The sequence below is a fragment of the Topomyia yanbarensis genome, chromosome 3 (genome assembly GCF_030247195.1).
Source record: "Topomyia yanbarensis strain Yona2022 chromosome 3, ASM3024719v1, whole genome shotgun sequence".
NCBI lineage: Eukaryota > Metazoa > Arthropoda > Insecta > Diptera > Culicidae > Topomyia > Topomyia yanbarensis.
The window spans coordinates 362,226,816-362,249,147 of record NC_080672.1 but is presented as its reverse complement, the minus strand read 5'-3'; the positions used below and the strand labels follow the sequence as shown (position 1 = coordinate 362,249,147).

The 22,332-nt window shown below is 43.2% G+C and overlaps 1 protein-coding gene across 1 annotated transcript in view; it reads left to right on the top strand.

Annotated features, from left to right (window-relative positions):
• Positions 1-3,170: 3,170 nt before the first annotated feature.
• LOC131688210 (uncharacterized) overlaps positions 3,171-22,332 on the top strand; it is a 301,333-nt gene continuing 282,171 nt past the window's right edge. The window contains exons 1-3 of the mRNA XM_058972383.1: positions 3,171-3,312; positions 3,398-3,530; positions 17,156-21,164. Coding sequence (XP_058828366.1) covers positions 3,501-3,530; positions 17,156-21,164 — 4,039 coding nt within the window. The 5' untranslated portion in view covers positions 3,171-3,312; positions 3,398-3,500. The remainder of the gene's footprint in view (positions 3,313-3,397; positions 3,531-17,155; positions 21,165-22,332) is intronic.

Below are 22,332 nucleotides of genomic sequence, written 5' to 3'. Positions count from 1 at the left end.
GTTTTGACGTTTAAATTGGGAGGAAAACAAATCATTTGACTGCGAATTGGGAAGAAAACAAACCGCTTGTGGGCTTAAGGGGAGTGCGGTAGTATAAAAATGCAAGATTGCGTGTGTGCGTGTGCGTATTTTAAACGTCAGATATCTCAATTGACTTATCCAGCTGCGTTGGTATTTTGCCGTTTTGACGTTTGAATTGGGAGGAAAACAAATCGTTTATGCGGAGAATTGGGAGGAAAACAAACCGCTTCTTGGCTTCTGAGGAGGGCGGTAGTATAAAAATACGAGATCTCAGTGTGCGTATTTTAAACGTCAGATATCTCAATACAAATTTTCAATATAGGATGCACGAAAAATATTGGAAATGTTTACTAGAATAAGTATTTTTTACTTTCTTATGTTTCTTTTTTATATTTTAACGACATTCAATTAGCTAGAGATTACTGGGTAAGGAAAGTTATGAAAATTTAGAACCATAGTACTCAAGGGAGAGCAAGGATGTCCACTGAACATTGTCCACAGTGACTTACCAGTATTTCAATACATTCTTTAGAAACTAGACCTGCCGAGCAAACAATATTTGTAGGTTCGATCAGGATGAATTGTTTGCTATTATGATGTTGATCGCAAAATTTTGCCCCGTTGGCAGACCCCGTCTTAGTGTCAGAAGAATTGCATGTTGGATCAGTTCTTTCCTGACGTCAAAAGAATTCTCTAGAGCTAGAACATGAGTTTCTAAAGAATGTATTGAAATTTTTTTTCCCATTACCAAATGTATTTCTGATGATTGGACCTTTACATATAGGGTTGCCACCTCTGGAGAGGCTTTGACCCGGAGATTTTCACTGATCTGGGGGGTGGTGGATTTTGAGTGGAACGAGACAGAAATCGGAATCAAAGCGATTGCTAGGCATTTTAGAGCACTTTAATCGCTTTTTATTACCACGTTAAAGCAAAACTGTAAATTTTTCACGCTTGGGAACGGTTTTATCGGTTTAATGAGGTGTAGTATTTCACTTCCCCGACTAAGTCCCAAGAATACAAAAGCACCAGCTACTCTCACTGTGGAGGTCGAACGAGCATTGCTCTCCTCCACAACTAACAGGAGAAGGAGAGCAAAGGAGGCAGAGCTTCGACATCACACTATGTGGTGTCGGTTATTCGTCACCAACAAATCTTAATTTCGCAACAAAGGGTCAAAACTCACCTCCCTAGCCCAGTTAAGGATCCCTGCTGGAGTAGCAACAACACCGCAAGAACTCGTTTTGATGTTAACCTAGTCAGTTGGATTAGAACAAATCTGCCAGACCTTAGTGCAGCTGGTGATAAGCACCACTAAGAGTGAAATGATTTGGTAAAATTGCAGTAAAATAACTTTTTTACGCCATTTTGAGCGACTTATACTACGTTCACACTACGAGTTAAAACGTGTTTTAACGCTATCTTGATGACATTTTTCTTGTTGCTAATTATTATAACATGTTTTAACTCTGTAATGTGAACATAGTATTAGTGGAATGTAACATTTCAATTGTAGCACATAGCGAAATATTACTTTCCTTAACCCTCCGGAAGTCGCGCATATGGCTGGTCCCCTAAGACGATTTCGCTAGATTTTCAGAGCAGCGTGCACTCAGTGCACTAGCGCGACTTCCGGAAGGTTAATTTGTAGTAAATTTTATTTGTTTTTTATTTTCATTGCTTTGTGAAAGAAATTAGCAATATTTGGTGAACTCTTCGCCACCTTGAAACGAAGGGTTAGTCGGGAAAAATAAATCTGAACCAGAGTAATAGTTAATTTAGACTTTTTAAATATTTTGTAAAGAATCAATTAATTCCAAAAAATTGAACCTATGCTTCTGGTGGGAACCCGGAGAAATTGATGTAAAACCCGGAGATCACTCCCGAAAACCGGAGTATCCGGGTCAAACCCGGAGGGGTGGCAACCCTATTTACATATATAGCTAAAACCCGACTTTAAATTTTGGTTTTCATGTTATTATTCTCAATATGCAGAGTTCGGAGCAAACTGTCATCAGTATCTGACAGACCGTCTTAGCCATAATCGATAAATCCAAAACAGAACACTGCTTGTGTTTAGATTAAAAAAATAACTACTTTCGCAAGCATAGAAGTACTGATTGCTCATAATATCATAGCCAAATCGTAGCCTCAACTTTCGCCAATTTTCGCTATTTTTCATTTACTTTTCCCTACTGTCCAACTAATAAACTTTATTCGCTAGTTGGACCAACTGACAAATGTTAAAAACTCTCCAAAGGAGACGTTAGTAGTATAAATGCATCTGTTCACATCTCTAATCTTTGTCAGATTGATTGTCAAAATTAATTTGACGTGAGATTTTGGTGTTCAGATGCTTTTCCGTTGGACAATAGTCCAACGGGCGGAGGTCTAGCTATAAAGCTGTCCAGTTACAAAGTGACGAACAAACGAATCACGACTTTACTCCTTTGCTGATTTGTATGACACTACATTCTTTCAAGACTCAAGATAACACACAGAATTTTACTAAACTCAATTCTTCAAAACTACCATGTTTATCGGTGTTAGCGTCCTTGGAACGTTTACCTTCCATTAACAGGGGTAAATTTGTTTGTACTTGGATGATTATTCTATGTAGCATAATGTCACGTATTCTTCCAGTCGGCGTCGCGGAACTTGATGTTTTTATTTGCGACTACATTTACCACGCAAACAAATGTTTTTCAAAATAGATTTCTTTGTACCAAGATGTGAATTAGTACCATCCAAAATTCTAGCTAATTATTATTCCTAACAGCTGATCAATTTCGGTCGCTTTCCATTTCGACCAGTCACTTCCGTCTTTATTCATCGCCAAAAATACTATATGTACACGAGTCCGGATCCAACTGGCCGGACCATTGACTTGGCTGAACGCCGTTCTTCATAACCTTACGTCAAAGAGTCAGTGTTTCCCGCTGACTTTTCTTCACAGAGTGATAAAATAGAAAATGTACATCCATCAATTCTCACCATGCTCGCTCACCATCCTTTTAGTTTTTCGAGCAGCATTCTTCGCTCGCATTTTCCTGTTCGCTCCTCCCTGGCAGACGAGACGAACAGTATAGACACTTGTATTATGTTAGTAGACGACGCTCATCCGACGCGGTTGTTTAGTAGTATGTCTATATAGAACCAGGCTCACCCTCGCTCTCGAGAGGAACGACGTGTTTAGTACTCGGTCGAAAATCGTACGCTTCACATATGCATGCATCCCGCTTCAGCGGTGGCCGATTCGGTTCGCGAAGTCCTCGAACACACAGCGTAAAGGTGAATCGTCTCGTGGTGGAACAAGTGACAATCGAATGGATACTAATCCAAGAAGTGTTTGTTTTGTCTATTTCGTTTCTTGTAGTGAAAATACAGCGATGTCCGAATCGATCAATTTGTCACTGGAGCAAATCGAAGCGCCACGCGGCGGGCGATTGTTCAACTAAGCGAGCTGTCAGCCGATAACAATGTCCAACCAAGGGGTGATATTTTTGAGTGTAAGTTTAATCGACGATCAGAGTGCTCAGAACAGAACAGACATCGATCGCATGGCTGGGTTCGGTTTTTCAAGTAAACAACGCACAGTTTTCCATATAATCGAAAGGCAGGGATATTTTTAGCCATCGCACAAAATCAATTACCAACCAGCTAATTGCTGGCTGTTCATTTTTTTTGCCGTGCGTGGGATTCCTCCATATTGGCAAAGAAAGGCGTGCACCAGACGATTCGCGAGCAAATTTTTCGCAGCGCCGAATCAATCCTCGTGCATCCCCGCCGCGGCGTGCTTGCTGCGATTGAGTGCGAAACAGTTTAGCATTTTTGTGCGATCAAAGGTGCTGCCGCACCGTGGGAAAACCGTCAACCAATCACGTTCGCTCTGTTTTCTGTGTGTTATCTATTTTTTGATTTCAAGGTTGCTCTCTTGAAAAAGTGGTTCCTTTCGTTCGAATTACTCACGCGGCAATGAGTCAATTTTCTCTTTGTTGTCATCTTAGTTGAAGTGACATTTTTTTTTATCTACGCACTTAAGGCTCAAGTTACCTCAAGGCTTGGTAGTATGCGTAAGAAAAATTGTGTTCAGCTTTGCCACCAGATTATCCATTTAAACCTTTTCAAAACTCTAAAAGAAGAATATCAGTCGATTTATTAGATCATCACAATTCAATTCATGCAAAATACCTGCTGGAAAAACCATCGGCTTAGCTGGATGGTGCTTTTGAAAAAGTGGCTGTGATTTTTTATCACACTACCACACCGAGCTGGGGTACGCACCACAACTGCGCAATGAAAAAACCACAGCCACTTTTTCAAAAGCACCGTTTAGCTAAGCTGATGGTTTTTCCAGCAGGTATTTTGCATGAATTGAATCGTGATGATCTAATAAATCGACTGATATCCTTCTTTTAGAGTTTTAAAAAGGTTTAAATGGATAATCCGGTGGCAAAGCTGAACACAAATTTTCCTACCCACACTACCAAGCGTTCAATTCTAACACATGCTTAAAAAAGGTAACTTGAACCTTAAACAAAGAACAACCGATAGGCGAAAACGAAGACGATGACGACGGCTAGAATCGTTCGAAATTACGATGCGAAACCAAACGAAATCTTCACGCTTCTGTGCATGCTCCGCTGGCTGAGTAATTAACGTTTTCATTCACAACTGTACATAAACACAGATCGGTTCTTCTTCTGGTGAAAGATGCGGAATCCAATACCACAGCGACATCAGCGCGTCAATGACTGTTTCTTCGGTTTTGAATTTCATTACTGCTCGTTGCAACGTAACAGGATATCGAGTTAAGCGGGTTTTAAATTTACCGGAGAAGGGCGTACGCGATTCTTTGGCCGTTTCGGTGTTAATTCGACGACGACGACGACAATAAAATTAAGCAGTAACGGGACCACAATACGTTTGCTTTTGTGCATGATCGTGGTCGGTCCGTTTGTTTGTGGTCCCGTTTAAGGTTATTCAAAGACTACATTCAACAGTGTGTCGCCGTTTTCAGCCGATGAGCGGTGCTAGAAATCTTACCTTCGTCGGGTTCATCTTTGAGCTCCGCTTTCTCACGCAGCCCAAACAAAAGCTCCCACTTTCGTCTGAATCAATCGCACAAATTGCAAAATCGAAAGTGTCTCCAGGTTTCCGCCCCTTCATTATCTTTTAACGTTAAATGGTTATGCACCGTAATGAATTTAACGATCGTTTTATCGATCGGCAATTAACTATCTCTTTTGCGCACACTGCGCCCTTAGCGGTACAGCCCATTGAAATCGATTTCCGTTGTTCATGATCGGTCAAGAAAACTCCGCACAACGTTTTTCTAAACATTTCTATTAAAATTCCCACGGAGATATGGAACCACAATAGTGGCGGATGTGCATTTATCGCGTGTCTAATGGTTGCACTTGACTTGGTACAGATGTCGCTATTTTAGATTAGTTATTTATCATTCTGGAATGTAAGGCAAGCCTGCTAAATAATAGATCGTTCCTGTCAAGCTTCACTTGCGCCGCTTCGGTTCCTACACGGAAAAATAAAACAACGCACAGAATAAGTTCTTTTAACTTAAATTTAGGTACTTTTGAGTTTTGCATCGCTTTCGCACTTATCAGTGTTGTCAAAAACAAAGCGAGAGACTCGACTCAGTCGATGTCTTCCGTTGAATAAGGTATTTTTGAGTTGTTTGTGGTATCCTCAAAATTAGGTAGATTCAACTTAAATTCAAATATATTTAACTGAAGGTTGAGTATAAAAAACCTATTGATGAGTTGCGATTTTTGCCGTGGTTAAAGGGAAACTACCTTCAACACGCTTTACCAGGGCTTACTTAATTTTACCTTATTCCACGATACCCCGAGATTGAGTGAATAGAGCTCAACTTTGGGTAGTTTTTCGTATCCGTGAAGGCCTCGGTTAGGCGGCTAAGCCACATCGTACTGATACACGCAAAAATAAAACAACCCACAGAATAAGTTCATTCAACTTAAATTTAGGTACTGTTGAGTTGCGCGTCGCTTTTGCAATTCTAGAAGCTGCTCAATACAATTTTTCTAGAATATTTACAAAAACTTACTTACGTGGAAAATGTAGCCGAAGGCAGTCTAAATTGATAGGTTTCATCAGTTTTCAATAATATTGCAACATAACGAAGATATATGAAAAATTCATTTTTCATCATCAATGTAAACTGCCCCTGGCAGCACTGCTCCATCGGAATCCAATCAGACCAGCCCGGGGACAACTTGACAGATAGTGCTTGTTTCATATATGTACCACTAATTTGATGGTGGCGCTAGTATGCCTTCTCCGTACGAGTACCACGAACAACGAAACGAAATAGTTTCAAGAGAAAGGCGTTTTTCGTTACGTGTGTTATGAACACCGTAGATGCAGCAAGAACAACATTTAGAAAAAGCGTATTCCAAAATGTGGATAAAGAAAACAATTATTAGAGAATAAGTTTATCCCTAATTGGAAACTGTCAGCAAGGTAGGGGAGAGGGGGTAACAATGAAACACATTTTTATGCGATTTAATTTTGATGATAATACATGTTATTTGTGTAGCCAAAAGTGATACATAGTTTCACTCTGTTGTTAACTTAAACATATAATTTTTTTTATAATTCACGGGAAATAACTTTTTTGGGTAATAAACAGTCGGTGGTAAAATGTACCAGTGAACCCCATGGGTAGGAACTATGAAACACGACATCGTCTACAGTGAAATATCAACTTGCAAATTTCATTCTTTTGTTTTGACGAAAAAAGGTCCTAAAGCTTCCTATTAAAGTTATGTTGAGACGCAAATCGTTTGTTTACGCAAGATATCACTATATCATCGCGTAATGTCGGACCACCATATATGCATATAAGATGCAATCCTGAAAGAAGCGACAATATCTACAAAACTTGCCCAAATTGACAAACTTTCCATTTAATGAGTTGTATTTATTGTGGAAAATCGGAACCCATTCACATTTTTATATTGATCACAAAAACATGAAATTTTCACTGTTCCCCATATATCATCGTTTCACAGTTACCCAATGGGTCTATTTATGAAGATTGTCAAATTACACAGAACCATGACAAGTTACCAAAAAACTTTGTTCGCGGCAGATGTTGAGCATAAAATTTGCTACAAATAACAGTAGAATAAACATTTATCTGGTAACTCATAAAAATGGAATAATAATTTTTATTGCAAATTTACTCTGACTGTTACAAAACAAACAAATATCCATTAAAAGAGGTAGAGTTATCAGAAGTCTTCCAAAATATAGTAACACGTGTAAAGAATTAGAAACAATGAAATATGAGGGAATGAGACGATTATGTTCATGTATTATGATTTTATTGCGATTGTTTCATAGTTCCTGCTGATCCACCGTTACCCTCTCTCCCCTACATAAATCTTGTTATAAATTTAACTGGAAGTCGTTTTTTTGGTTTTATTGTTGTGTGAAGTGTGTAATCGGTAAATTATTTGTGCTTTTTGCCGAGAAATATAAATAAAAATCATTTTGGCCAATGAAAGTAAATCACCAAGCCTAACAATTCGTGAACATATGACATCTTGTTTCAAATTAATTAAGAACGTCAAGAATTCTAGAATTTTGTTTGGGAATATGTAGGATTTTCTACACAGTTAGCAAAATTGGTTTTGGATAGAATTTGTGCGCTTTTACCAGAATTCTGGCAGCAAACCAGTAGTGCCCGGTTTTAGCAAGTATGCTGCCAGGAATATACAATTATGTTCGACTCTTGCCAGAGTTTTGTTCGACTTTTGCAATAATTCTGTCCAAAAGATTTTGCGATGGTTTTAGTACGGATCCCTTCAGAATACATTTCGCATATTACTCAGCTCCAGCTCGTCAGAAAACTAATTGAACGGCGTCTACTGGAGGATTTCATGTTGGTTCGATCCCGAAGATTTTCGGAAATTTCAATATAAGTGGAAGCGGCTCGATTTTGAAAGCCATCTTCTTGTATTTCTGAAAATCGATTTATTTTTCTTGGATTTTTAGATCCAAAATGGAATCTATGTTTCTGTTAAGGTATGGACAGTTTCTAATTTGAACAGCGAAATAAATTTGGTGACTCGAAGATTAGCCATCCCACCGCATAAAACATATTCATTTTGTGGTCGCATTGCCTGCTTGTGGCGAATCCTAGACCTGTACCTGCCCTTCAATCCAACTCCGTAATACCTATGGAAGCGTCGCTGAGTCGGGGGCCTTCCTTAAGTAGGTATTACATCAACATTTCCTACCCTATCCTAAGTATCGGTGAAGATGGTCGTGGCCGGCAATAACGTTTCTCATGCTATTGGTTTACTGAACTCATAAGAGATAAAGTTCATTCCCGATCATTTATCTCACAAGCAAGATGAGTTGAGCTACCTATAGGCAACATGATAATCGTTAGTATGCAATCTACGAATAGCACCGTGCTTCGCAACGCAACGCAACGCAACAGCGAAATAAATTTGGTGAAAAAATGCTTAAATTGTTCACTTTTTACAGATATAGAAAATAATAGATGGGATGCGCCTTTTTTAAATTTTGTTCCATTCGAGCCGCCATGACATCACCAAATCACCACAAAATTTGCTTATGAGTTCAATATATGGGAGCTGTCAAGTTGTCCCCGGGCTTAATCAGACTAACTAAAACATCTTCAGTTCTAGAGATGATTCTTGTAACTGATAATACTTAAATGAAAGGCAGTAGTCACATTTATTAGCCATTCTTGTTTTTGTGAGCAAATCTTGTCTCATTCAAAAGTTATAGCTGTTTAAAGTCGTTGTTGTCCAGAAACAACATGGGCATGAATGGGTTAAATGGAAACTACCTTCAACACAGTTTACCTAATTTTACCTTTCTGCACGATACCACGAGATTGAGTCAAAAGTACTCAATTTTAGGTAGTTTTTCGGTGGCGTGTACACCTTATACTGAAGGGTATCGGATGGTTATTAGAACCCGGTAAAGTTCAACAGGAAAGGAGCCGGAACTCTAGCTGGTTCTAATTCGTATTCCGGCTTCAGTGACACAACCCGGATAGAATTTTACAATAGCATTTACCCTACAAAAAATCATAAAACAATAAATACTATAGTTATTACTGTTTCAACATTGTTCGATGCAGAGTTCTCGTAATAGATTTACGATAAAATTTCATGTAACAATAAATTTTACTGTTCAGCAAAAAACTGATACAGTAAAGGCACATTAAATATTACTGTTTTTGAGAAAATAATACATGGAGAAAAATCATTTTTTTAATGTTAAGATACATAACCACCCCCTTTTTTACTGTAAAAGTCTATTTTACATTGAAATTTACTGTAAAAACGTTAAAAATGTTAAAGTTTATTGTTTTTGTATTGTAGCATGACACTAAAACTTACTGTAAATTATTGTAAAATTACTGTACTGTCACAGTGAAAATCATGGTTTTGTTAGTGTACATTTCTATTCGGGAACCCATTCTAACTAGAATCGGTTGTGTCACTGTAACTGGAATGCCAATTAGACCCAGCCAGCATTACGGTTGAGCTTAACTGGAAAGTTTCCTAAAATTTAATCTGGGAATTAAAATTGTTCTGGCAACGCTGCAGCATCCCGTTGAACTCTAACGATTTCGCCACCTGGGCGCCAGTTTTACACTACGGAATGAACTTTGTTTACTTTCGACAAGTTTTGATTTGAGCCAACAATATCCAGCCGTCAAAAAAAGGCTTCTTAGGCTGTGAACCATTTGGCGATTTTTTAACTTTTAGTTAAAATTTGACAGTTCGAAAGTTATTTTCTCTTGAATGGAAAAATTTAACCGAGAGAGCGAACCATTTTAAAAGTTGACATATGGATAGTTATTTAGAATTGACAGCTGCGATGACCACAAGTTGGTAGAGGTGTGAACATTTCGATCATGAACCGACCAAAGGGCCGAAGACGCAATGATATCGAATCGAGAAAAATAGCTTTAAAAATTCGCTTCAGAAAATTAAATCGTATTTTAATAGTGTTTGCATACTGCGCTTTCAAATGTATTGAAGCACTTCAAAACAATACTAGTTTTCGGAAGCATTACTAAAATATTTTATATTATAACGTTTTCGTTGATAAAATTGAAAAAATATATTTCGCCGAGTGTTGTTATGAAATGTTGATTGGGCCATTTTTGAGTCGCCCTCTTATTTTGGCCACTCACAATTTCGCCCTGCAGTGTCGCCAGAAAACAAAAACCAAATGTGAGTTTCGCCGTGCTCGCCGGAGGCGAAAATTTGTTATTCCCCCCGGGCGTATCAAGCAGTTGGTTTTTGTTTAGGGCGACTCTGTTTACGGGCTTTGTAAACAATGATGCTGTCAATTTCGCCCGTACACACTACCTTAGAAATGCAGAGGCGTAATCCGCCTGGCGGCTTGTTTACAGTTGAAAGTCGGTTCCGCCGTTTTGTTTTTTATTGATTTTCATAACGTGTGAAGCATTTATAAATGAGTTTTTATATTTATTATGAAGTATTTTTACTCCTCTTTAAGATATTACTCAAATCTCCGTTTGTGTACATTTGTTATATAGGCCCATTTGTCGGTTCACGATCGATTTGTCGATATTTTAAAATTAATTTTTTTCTTATTACATTAAGTATGACAGTCATAGACTCGAAAAGTAAACATCCACATCATGAAATAACCCAAAAAAAATTAACACAACACGTTATCATTTCCATCTTTATCCCTTAATTTTGAATTGAAAAATATTGACAACCTCAATTAGGGGCTGGATGTTGTTGGCTCGAATCAAAACTTGTCGAAAGTAAACAAAGTTCATTTCATATCGTCAACCTGGCGGCCAGGTGGTGAAATCGTTAGAATTCTACGGGGTGCTGGAGCGTTGCCAGAAAATTTTTATTTCCAGATTAAATTTTACTAAACTTCCCAGTTAAGCTCAGCCGGAATGCTGGCTGGTTCTAATGCGTATTCCGGCTCCTGTGACACAACCGATTCTAGTTAGAATGTTCAAGGTGTACTATTTCGATGCGGCTTAGCCGCATAACCGAGGCCTAGGAACCGAAGCGGCGCAAAGCCGCCGGGCGAGGTGGCTACCGACCCGCCGTCGGAAGCCCTGGAACCTGTGATCCACTCGTTTGCCCGGCTTACCCAAACATAGGGGCTATCCCTAGTTTAAGCACGTGCAAAAGCGATTTGGCGTAGCCACATTGGGTGCTGGCCACAAAATAAAATTGGCAACGCTAGCAAAACGTAAACACAAATGAACAGTCCGGATGAACCTATCGTCAATTGACATTTCGACGAGTTTTGATTCGAGCCAATTAGGCAATCCATGAGACGTTTCTGATCAGCTGATTATTTCTTGTTTACTTATTCTGACGTTACTCCGAGGGGTGCGACGACAATATCGTTGATTCGATCCAACATCAAACGAATCGGACTAACAAAGTTGTTTGTCGGACGAGTTTTTCTGTTCGCAAGAGTTGACTTGTTGACAGAACCCACCGCTGAATTGTCAAACAAACGTCTAATGGATTGCCTAATAATATGGGCCCCAACTAGGTACAGAAAATGTTTCCACCTTTTTATTCTGCATCATGGGCAAACCATCGAACTGTCAAATTTAACTATCGCTCTGTCATTTTTAAGGTTGCACAGAGAATGCGCAAAATTCGCAAACGAAAAATGCAGTTTTTTTTCCACACCGTAGGTCAGATCTTCATAAAAATCAATCAGCAGTACTGTAACAACATTCTACACACGCTGATTTATGTGTGGAAAAAACTGCTTTTTTCGTTTGCGAATTTTGCGCATTCTCTGTGCAACCTTAACCATGCTCCATACTAGGGTTATTTTGCAAATAACTTTCGAAGTGTCAGATTTTAACTAAAAGTTAAAAATGTCACCAAATGGTTCACAGCCTTACTTTTATTCACTATCTGGTAGGTTAGCATGGCTGCCAGTCTCGCGGTTTTTATAATTTTATAATATTATGTAATCGAAGAAGTTAATTTTTTGTCAATTTCATATCATTTTATTTGGCAATCCTGAAAAAATGTGATAGCGAAGTGCATCAAAAAATCTAACTTTGAAAGCAATAATCAATACATTATAGCACTCAAGTTAGAGTATGGAGTTGGCGAGGATCTCTTTGCTGGAAAGCGGTAATTTATAGTGTTGTCATGGTATAGAAGACCTTCTGGTGCCCAACTCTGAGCCGCGACAATGCTCGTTGTTCTTTTCTATCGGTCCTATCTATCCATCGGTCGAGCGAGCCTTTAACATGCTACAGATGTCCAGTACTGCCACGCCAATTACACACGAAAGCTTCGGTTATCTTTGACTTCAGCTGGCCCAGAATATCAGTGGCCGGGACGAGTTGGGCGAGACGTCGATGGCGATGTCTCCTCTTGCCCGCTAGACAATCAGATCTTTCATCGCCATCGATGCTACAGTGACCGGGATCATATTCGGCCTCGATAGCCTGGATGAAAGGGTGGCTTGATTTCGCCGACTCGATGGCGGAAATGACTGACAGAGAGTCCGACAGTAAACAACAGGTGTATCTTCAGTTTTCCGAACTGTAGCGAACGTAATAGCCGACGCCTTGATAGAAAACATCGAGCGTGGTACCTGAGGGTGAAGGAAGAGCCCTTCCCGCATTCCGCTTACTCCTATTCCAACCTCATCTCAGATCTTGCAGCCATCAGTGAATATCCGCACGTGATTCCTATACCTGGTGGCCATCAGTCGGTTGTATTTGGCTGTGGCTACCCTACCTAGCTCCGTAGAAAAACTTGTGCCCAGGTTGGGTCCACGGTCGTGCCAGGCCCGGTCGCGAACTCGATGTAAACGGGCGATCGGTGGTAGATCCACGTCCTTGTATTCCCGGTAGATCTCTTTGACTCTCTGTAGCAGGAAACAGTTCTCTCCGGCTGTACGCTCCAAGAATCCCAATGATCTTCTGGCAATGGTGAGTGCAGAGAGAGAGAATCCCGGTCTCCTCGCAGGTCGCTTCAGCAGGTGTGCTGAGAAGCAGGTCAGAAGCAGCGCGAATTGTCCCGTGATATGAGGAGCATAAACTATTGTTGAAAGCTTCCATACTGCAGGACGTCGGCTCTACCCCCTGCTGTGGGCTAGTGCCTGGACAATGTTCAGTACAGTACAGCGATGGCAGCACTTGTGCCGGTAGCTGATTGCTTTAATTAGTCGCAACCGACTGATCCGTCAAGAATGTGATGCGAAAGTAAAGCGACGGTCCACGGTTATCCCCAGGGTCTTCGGTTCCTTACGGTAGGGAACGACTGCTCCTTTCAGCAGGATCGGTCTCCCTGTAATATGATTTGTGCTGCAGCAGTGCATAATAACGCTTTTACCTGGTACGCCATGGTTTAAGAGTGATACCGCCCAACGGCTCACTGCGGCTTGAAGCTTACGACGGGTTCGTCCAAAGGTCCTTCCAATCGCAACCAGCACGATGTCATCGGCGAAGACGAAAGCATAGATTCTCGCCAGCGGGCTGATGAACAAAAAGTTCATGGGCACCAGGTATAATGTGACGGCGAGGACCGATCCCTGGGGAACACCGTTATCCCCCGCAAAGGCATCAGATTGGGCGCTCCCGGCTCCCACGTGGAAGGTACGGTTGGACAGATAGTCGCTCAGGAAGCAACCCATACTCCCGGTGATCCCCAGGTTGACCACTTGTTGCAGTATACCATGATGCCACACGGTATTATATGTCTTTGCCATGTCGAGTATAGCGAAGTCGGCATGCAAGCCATCGGTTATCGATTGTCGTACCACCTCTCCGAAGCTGGCGAAGTAGGTACGTCGGTACGCGAACTGTTGTTAATCCAAAAATGTGCTCTCCTCCAGTAGGTCCATCAACCGTATGTTGACCATTCGCTCCATCGTCTTAGCGAAGCAAGGGAGCAGATTTATGGGGCGCAAATCGTCCGGCGTTCTATTCCCCTGGCATCGCTTTGCGATAGAGATTATCAGGGTTTCCTGCCACGAAGCGGGCCTCGGCTCTCTACTCCAAATGCGGTTAATACTATTTCATATCGCTCGCTTGGCTAGCGGCGGGGAATGTCGTAGTAAAGGATAGCCAACGTCGTCCAATCCGGCAGACTTTACTTCCCGTGAAAGGTTGGTTGTATATTTGGCCTGAGTCGGATTTAAAACGCCCTTTGCTTGATTCGCATGAACGACGAAGGGAGAGCGGTGTCAGCAAACAGGGAAGCGAAGAGCCTGCCTAGCTCGTTTCCGATGGTAGTGGGATCGATCGTCGTGCACCCGTTAACGGCAATGGCTTAGCCACTGTGTCGCCGCTTGCTACTTAATGCTTTAACTCTTGACCAGGGCTCTGATGTCGAGGAGTCTGGAAGATATTTCCAGAAACCTGGTTCTGCTGGTGCTTTTTGTCTCTTCAATCGCTTCCCTGGTCTCGTTTCTGGCCTTTCTGAAGTCATCAGCTCGCATACTTCGGTGCGGATCGTCCATCTCTCGACCTCTAGGCATTACCAGTGCACGTCGAGGAGGGTTTCCACTTGGCCTGGGGATGCAGGTAACGGCGGCCCGGTTGAATATACTAGTGAATTCCTCTGGGATGTATGACTCGTTCCGATTTATTAGATCATCGACGATCTCGTTGTAGCGGGTCACGTCTGCCCGAACATAGAGCTACTGGCTTACGGGTTGGGGCAGGTGGTGCCTGAGCGTACGTAACCTGGATAGGGAAGTGGTCACTGTTTCATGGGTCGACGAGAACAGTCCACCCACAAGATCCTGCTAGCACACCCGAGTAAATAGTGACATCGCTAGCGGATTCCATCTGTCCGCGGAGGAATCTCGAACTGCTGCCGCTGAGCACAACGGCATCATGTATGTGAGACCACCGCCTGGTAGACGTTATTTCCACTGGCGTCCCACGAATACCGGTGTCCAAACCATGATGTTCATCTGATCCCGGATGTGCGTCTCCTGTAGAGCCAAGCAGATGGGCTGAGTCTGGGGAATGATGTTTTGCAGGTCACCAAGACATCCTCGCAAGCCATTGATGATTGCGGCGGTGGAGTGAAGACTAGACGAGGTTCATGTTCGCCAACTCCTCCTCTGACCTCTATTCCGCTCAAGGCATGTTGGAGGGTTGATGAGGGCTTTCCATAACCTCCGACGTAGTTGTTGTGAGTTTCTGCGAGAGATATACGAACAGCAGGCAATGCGGAACCGAGTATACCGTACGACGAGTTTAACCAGGGAGAGGCCAGATATCCCGCGTCAGTAACCGCCGGGGGCGCATCGCAGCGGGACGGAACTTCCCCGGACGGGGCCAGCACGTGGAAGCAAACGCTCGTATTGTCGCCAAGGATATTTTTATTCCAGCTGGTTGTCTTTGGTGACGATACGGTTACTCCCGTCATGGCTGAGATTAGTAAGCAACTGCTGATGGGTGATGGTCTGTTTACAGGGTACGTCTGAGCTGCAAACCTCTCTGGTAGTTGATCCGGGGGCGAATTTGCTGGCAGATGGATTTTGATCGGGTTTAGTGTAGTGGTACTTACGGGGGGAAGAGTGCCCGGACCTCCCGCGCCAGCAGTCGCCGGGGGAGCTGCTACAAGACGGAACGTCCCCGGCCAGAGGCGGTACGGGAGAGTGGGCGTCACGATTGGTGACTACTGGATTCTTGGATGGTCTAAAAAGTACCGGGTGCCAAAAGCAAATGGGAAAAATTTTGGATAGGACCAAATTTTTGTTTTCAAGGACACAAGTTCTAACATAAAGTATGTTTTTTCATGTTTCGGATTCTTTTCGTCAGTAACTAACACAAACTTAATGCTAGTTAGATGAGTAATTTTAGTTTACATATTTACAGTTTTTTATTCTAACTTATATCCCTATTCTCGTTGCTTATAGACCTGGCAGTACGTCTCTACTCAAGAATAAAGCATTAAGTTCGTTCTTTACTAGTCTCCAATATAAACGTTAATTTATGATACCAGATTTAGCTGAGCTTCAAATTATAGCTTTATTAGGCAATCCATGAGACGTTTCTGATCAGCTGATTATTTCTTCCTTACTTATTCTGACGTTACTCCGAGGGGTGCGACGTCCGACAATATCGTTGATTCGATCCAACATCAAACGAATCGGACTAACAAAGTTTGTCGGACGAGTTTTTCTGTTCGCAGGAGTATACTTGTTGACAGAACCCACAGCTGAATTGTCAAACAAACGTCTAATCGATTGCCTAATTAAGGAACATCCGGCTGGATGATGTTGGTTCCAATCAAAACTCGTCGAATTTAAACAAAGTTCATTCCGCAACGTCAAACTGGCACCCAGGTGGCGAAATTGTTGGAGTTCAACGGGGTGCTGGAGCGTTGCCAGAAACTTTTTATGTTTAGGAAGCTAGACAGTTAAGCTCAGCCGGAATGCTGGCTGGTTCTAATTAGTATTCCGGCTACAGTGACATAACCGATTCTAGGTCGAATCGGTTGTGTTAATGGAGTCAAAATACGAATTAGAACCCGCCAGAATTCCGACTGTTAGAAGTCTTAATTAGGTTCTTTACTGAAACAGTTAACCTCACTTTTCTTGATAGTTCACTTGTACTGTTTACATGGACTTAGAAAATTTGTATGGCCGACTAGATTCGCTCCAAGCAAATCTCAAAGCATTTTTCTAAGTCCATGTAAACAGTACAAGCGAACTGACAAAAATGAGTATCCGAGTTCATTTGTGACGTCAGCGTTAAGTATTCAATTGAGTACTTTACGCTAACGTTACAAATGAACTCAAGTGTTCATTTTTGACAGTTCGCTTGTACTATGTTTACATGTACTAAGAAAAACTCTTTGCGAATAGCTTCGAGCGAATCTAGTCGTCCACAAAATTTTTCTAAGTCAATGTAAACAATATAAGTGAACTGTCAAGAAAAGTGAGGTTAACTGTGTCCGTAAAGAACCTAATAGGTTAATGAGGCTTCACTCTTAGCTAGCTGCCCTTTATAAACACTGACCAAAATCAATTACCTTTTTTAATATATTTAAATCGTTCTAATTCAATCTTTCTTTCTCTCTCTCTCGTTTCATGGCAGACTGTACAGACGGCATCGCCCTGGAGGCCACAGTTGCCCCTACCGAAGGATATAACGTTGCACGTGCAACAGCAAAAACAGCAGGCCATGGATAAATCGGCCAAAAAGGACAAGGACAAAAAATGGTCACTAGGGAATCTGTTCCGTCGGAAGCAGAAAAAGGAGCCGGATTACGAGTCCAGCTCCGAGGAGGATCGGAAGGCGGGATTTTTACCGGTGAAACAGAACCGCACACAGGCTGTCGGGCAGGGCACACTGAACGGGAAGCGCAAAAAGCGATCGAGCAAACCACAGGGTGGTTTCGATCACATCGTAGTTAGTCCGAAGCATGGAAATAGTTATGGGTTTAAGGAAAGTGATAGCGTAAATTCCATTGATAAGTATGTGGTTTCAATGGGTTCCGGGTCGTTGGATAGGAGATCGCGGAAGGATGGAGGAAAGTCGAAAGATGGTAATGCACTGTCTAGTGACGAGGAATCACACAGGTCTTCATCGATGTCGAGATTTAGAAGCGATGAAAGCTTAGGTAATCATAGCGGTAGCTCGAACCGAAAATCTAGGACGGCACGGACAGAACGGTACTTGAAACGAATGTCCAAAGATGGTGAGGGCAGTCCTGTTAATCGATGGCACACGCAACCGATATCACCTAGTATGCTTCACGGGAGTATACAGTCCGTAGATAATGTTCACCGCCGGGGTTACCTACCGGGAACTCATCCAAGCCTTAGAAACTCATCTAGTCTGACAAATGTGCCTCATTTGTTCCACCCTCCGAATCCGTACGCTCAGCAGCAGCAAATTTACCAGAACCAGAATCCATCAGTTACGTACGAAAATAGTTTTTACATCCAGAGTAAGGCAAATTCCATGCGGGAACCAATTCGGAGTCCTCCACCAGTGCCACCTCGAGACCCGCAGCGTAGGTTAACAATCGGTCATCCACAGGACGCCAGACCGATGTCATATGCCTTCGATCACCAACAAATTATCACCTCACCCAATGGCAACATCTGGCAACCCAACGGGAAGTGCATCAGTGACGATCGGCTCTGGGGTCCAAACGTCTCCCGTCATCCTCAATCGCCGGGCACTCCAAGTTTCGTAAATCCACACGTGACAATTTCACCGAGGCCGTCGTCCGTACAGCCGGAATCGGTCCAGAAACGGTACATCTCACGACATCCTCAGCCATCAACACCTTCGCCAAGTCAGGGGTACGTGGTACTTCAGCACGCCCCTTCACATCATGTCCATAATCAACAATCTACACCTCAACCTCAAGCACAACCCCAACAACAGCCGAAACGACCAACAGAATACCGTTACGTCACCGATGTAACCCCTCGATCGCGGAAACCAATTCAAATCCAGGATCGTACCTTCGAATCGTTCGAACCAGCACAGCAAGTTCAGAAAACACCTGTACAAACTCCTCAACAAACGAACCAGCCGGCTTATAGTTCATCTGTGTACATCCGCACTCGTCCGCTAAAAGCGGACCCAGAGGAACCAGCACCGAAAACACCCCAACAATCAGCGTCTGCTTTCTGGCGTAAGATCGAAGAAGAACAGAACTCCGTCAATCGGCAAAGCCGAATCGCTGACCGCCGGCAACAAATCCCGATTACCAATTCCCGCTCTGTATCTACTTCCCGCGCTCTAGAAATAATGAACCGACGAAACCATGAGTTGACGAAAGAACTGAGTAATCTGCTGGACGATGGTAAACAAAACAGCCAGGACAACACCATCAGTGGAAGGCTTTACCTGCGTCAGTCGCAGGACGCGAAAGTGAAGGAAAAGTCACGATCGCCACCGAAAAACAAGTACGAAGAGTACGTTGCGAAAACAATCGCTCAGTCAACACAAGCTCCCGTACCGAGTTCGACGTACAGAAAGTTTAACTCTGGAGGCGATACTAGGGCAGCCATTATTTTAAAACAGGCCAAATCGCCACCTCCGCCACCCGCACGAAGCATTTCTAAACGAAACTCGTGCTCCGAAGAAGAGCTATCCAAGAAGCAAAAGTCTGCCAATCTGGAAGAAGCGATCAACGAACTGGATGCTATCTACAAGAGTCTCTATCTGAGCGACGAAGATCTGCTGGATCGAGCCGAGCTCCGGGATGTTCCCACGCCGAATATGTTCAACAAACAAACGAAACCTACCTCCGACTACGACGATGATGAAGATGAGAGACGCAATTCAGAACCGGACATTGAACTGGACGATCTGAATTTCCGTAGTCTGAAACAAGCGAATGAAAAAATAAAATCCCTCGAAGTACAACCACCATTCGGGATTCCGCTGGGCCCGATTCCACCTTCACCGAATACCGATTACTTGAGTGCACAGCCGCCGGAAAAGCCCAACAAAGCAAGGTTCATACCGAAACGATCGCCCGATTTGGTGGCAGATGATCTGGCTGTCCGTCAGCTACGCCGGGATAAAGATCTCCAACAGAGTGTGGATCGAGTCAATTGTTATGCTCCACCAGCCTCCGATGTGAGCGATGAAAATCCAACTTTCAGCTACCTGGAGGATGTCCGGAAGAAGCGCAACAGTGCGAAATTGACGTCCAACACGCTGGCGTCCAATATCTTCAACATGATTCAGAGGGACGCCGCGAAACCCTCGGGTGGAAATCTTGACGATTACTGTAAGATTGAACAGGTCGTTAAGAGTGCGGCAAAGAAGGATGGGGATTCGAAGGTGAAGAAATCGATGAAAAATTTGGACGAGCGAGCGAAAAGTGGCTCACCGAAGAGGACCGGCGGAGCGGTGTTCAATCTACCGTCAACGTTGAAGTCGGCTGCTTCACCAAAACCGGCAGCGACGTCTTCGGAGAGTAGTACAAACACGCCACCGCCTAAGGCGAAAACTAGTCCGGTGATCGTGGGAGCAAAGCACAAAGCCGAGTTTGAGGACATTTTGAATGCGATCGCACAGGAAGCGAAGAGTACCAGCGAGAAACTGGGTATGGATTTGGCCGAGCTGAGAAAGGAAACGAAATCGGTTTCGAGTGGGACCAGTCCGGAAACGAAACCGCAGCGTAAGGTGGTAGCTCCGGTGGAGATGCCGGTCGGTGGAGGCAGTAGGAAATCGTCGGTGAAGGTAGAGGAGGAAATCGATGAGGTGGCAGAGGCAGCAAAGTATTGCCAGCACATGCTACGGAATGTGGTTCAAGAAACGAAGTTGGATGAAAAGAAGTTGATTAAAGATATTGAGGATACTTCCAATGCGGCCATGTTGTGTCATGGGATGATCAACAGAGTTATCATGCCGAGGCAGACATCGGTGGAAGCTCCAGAAAAATCAGTGCTTTCGGGTTTGATTAAGGAGTTGACACCGGCAGAAGGTACCGAGGAGGAGGAGGAGACGTTTGAAACATTATCCAAACGCTGCCAGGATCAGCTGAGCGAATTGGAGGACATGAACGACGGACAGAAATCGGCAATCGAAAGAGACTACGATAATCTAGTTGAGAGTATTGACCCGCTGGACTCCGACTCGGACAAGAAGTCTACCGAGGAGGAAATCGATATCATAATGAAGGAATGCGGGATCGACAATGAGGTGCAGATTACTATCAATTCAGTTCCCTGCCAGGAAACAGAGTTTGAGAGCTCCGGAACGCGCAAGTACAGTAAGGATTCCAGCCTGGAGTTGAGCGACTTTCACGGGCCTTCGCTTACGCCAACCGATCCGAAGTCTTCTAGTGAGACGGAACAGTTCCCTAAATCGTCTGACCACACGTCCTGCAATCTGCTGTCTTCTAGCGATTATCTTAAGTCCAACAGTGATCGTCGCAAGTCTAGTTCATCCACCGCAAGCTCTAGCAATACTTCGGCTCCGGTGGTTGAACCGACAGTGGTTGCGATTGCTTCGGTTCCAGTTACCACGGCAACGCCTCCATCGCGAGTCTCGCCGTCAGATGGCGAGTCGCAGTACAACTCATCCGAGGAGCTAGCAATGATCTTCGGCATCAAAAGTCCAACACCGACAGGTAACGGTCATGAATGTAGTGAACAGTCATTGTTGTGTGCATCCGACAAGCATGGTGTGTCTGCTACTACCAACACTCCCAACACTAATACAAATAGCAATACTAGCGCTAACACTAGATTTCACGAGGTAGACAGCTTCTACCGTACCGCTAGCTTTGCCCACAGTACCCACTTAGACACCATCGTCGAAGATTTGCATGAGTTCGAGCTTGACGGGTGCGAAATCGACGGAACTGCCGGTGATCGGCAGCTGACGAATCCGGAGGTAGAATCAACCACAACTGATTCCGGAAACGTCAGCTTGAACGATTTCGGCAGCGAGTTCACAGCGGAACGGCGCGTTACCTTCTTCAACGAGATACAAATTGATGCCGCCGGGTATCCGTACCGAAGCGAAATTCAGATTCCGAAAATCTTCATCGAAGATGTGGACGACGGTGAGCAGCAACAGAGCGTTCCCGCGGAAGAAGCGGAAGATCGGGCGATAGAAGATCCGACGAATGAAGATCCAAAAGTTGAATCGCTAGAAGAATTCGACAAGCTTGTCAAAGATCAACAAAGCAATGAACAATCGACGAAAGATTCTAATCTAAGAAGACGAACGAATGTTGACGATCGAGAGGAACGACCGGGTGGTAGTCAGCAGCCGAAACCCAAGCCGACCAACGCCGGCAAACGTAGCGGTAGTAACATTGTACAGCCACAGCATGTTGTGCTAGCATGCACCTACGGCTTAGCTAGTAGTAATTTTGATTATATTACCGTACTTGCAGTTATTATCGCCATCATCACCTTATTTGCACTGATGGTTTTGTAAACCATCAAATAGCTCCATGCTGTTCAAAGAACACAGCCAAATGATCACGAAATAAGCTTCCAGCAGCTTTCTGCAAAAAGAATCAAAACAAATACATTTAACACTCCATCATATTTACAACCATAAAACGCTTGCGCAACTTGCTTCGATGTAAGTTTCGATAAATGACGTTTTTATTGTTTCAAACTAGCACTTCGTTTAAATGATTGTTTAATGGATCAGACGCAACGCGAGCCAACACATAAACAGCGTGGAAGGAAGTAAAAAAACGAATAACAAATTTTATCTCTAATAAGCCTGTAACAAAAACACAGCATAAAAAATCAGAAGCTCCTCCACCTCATTATTGC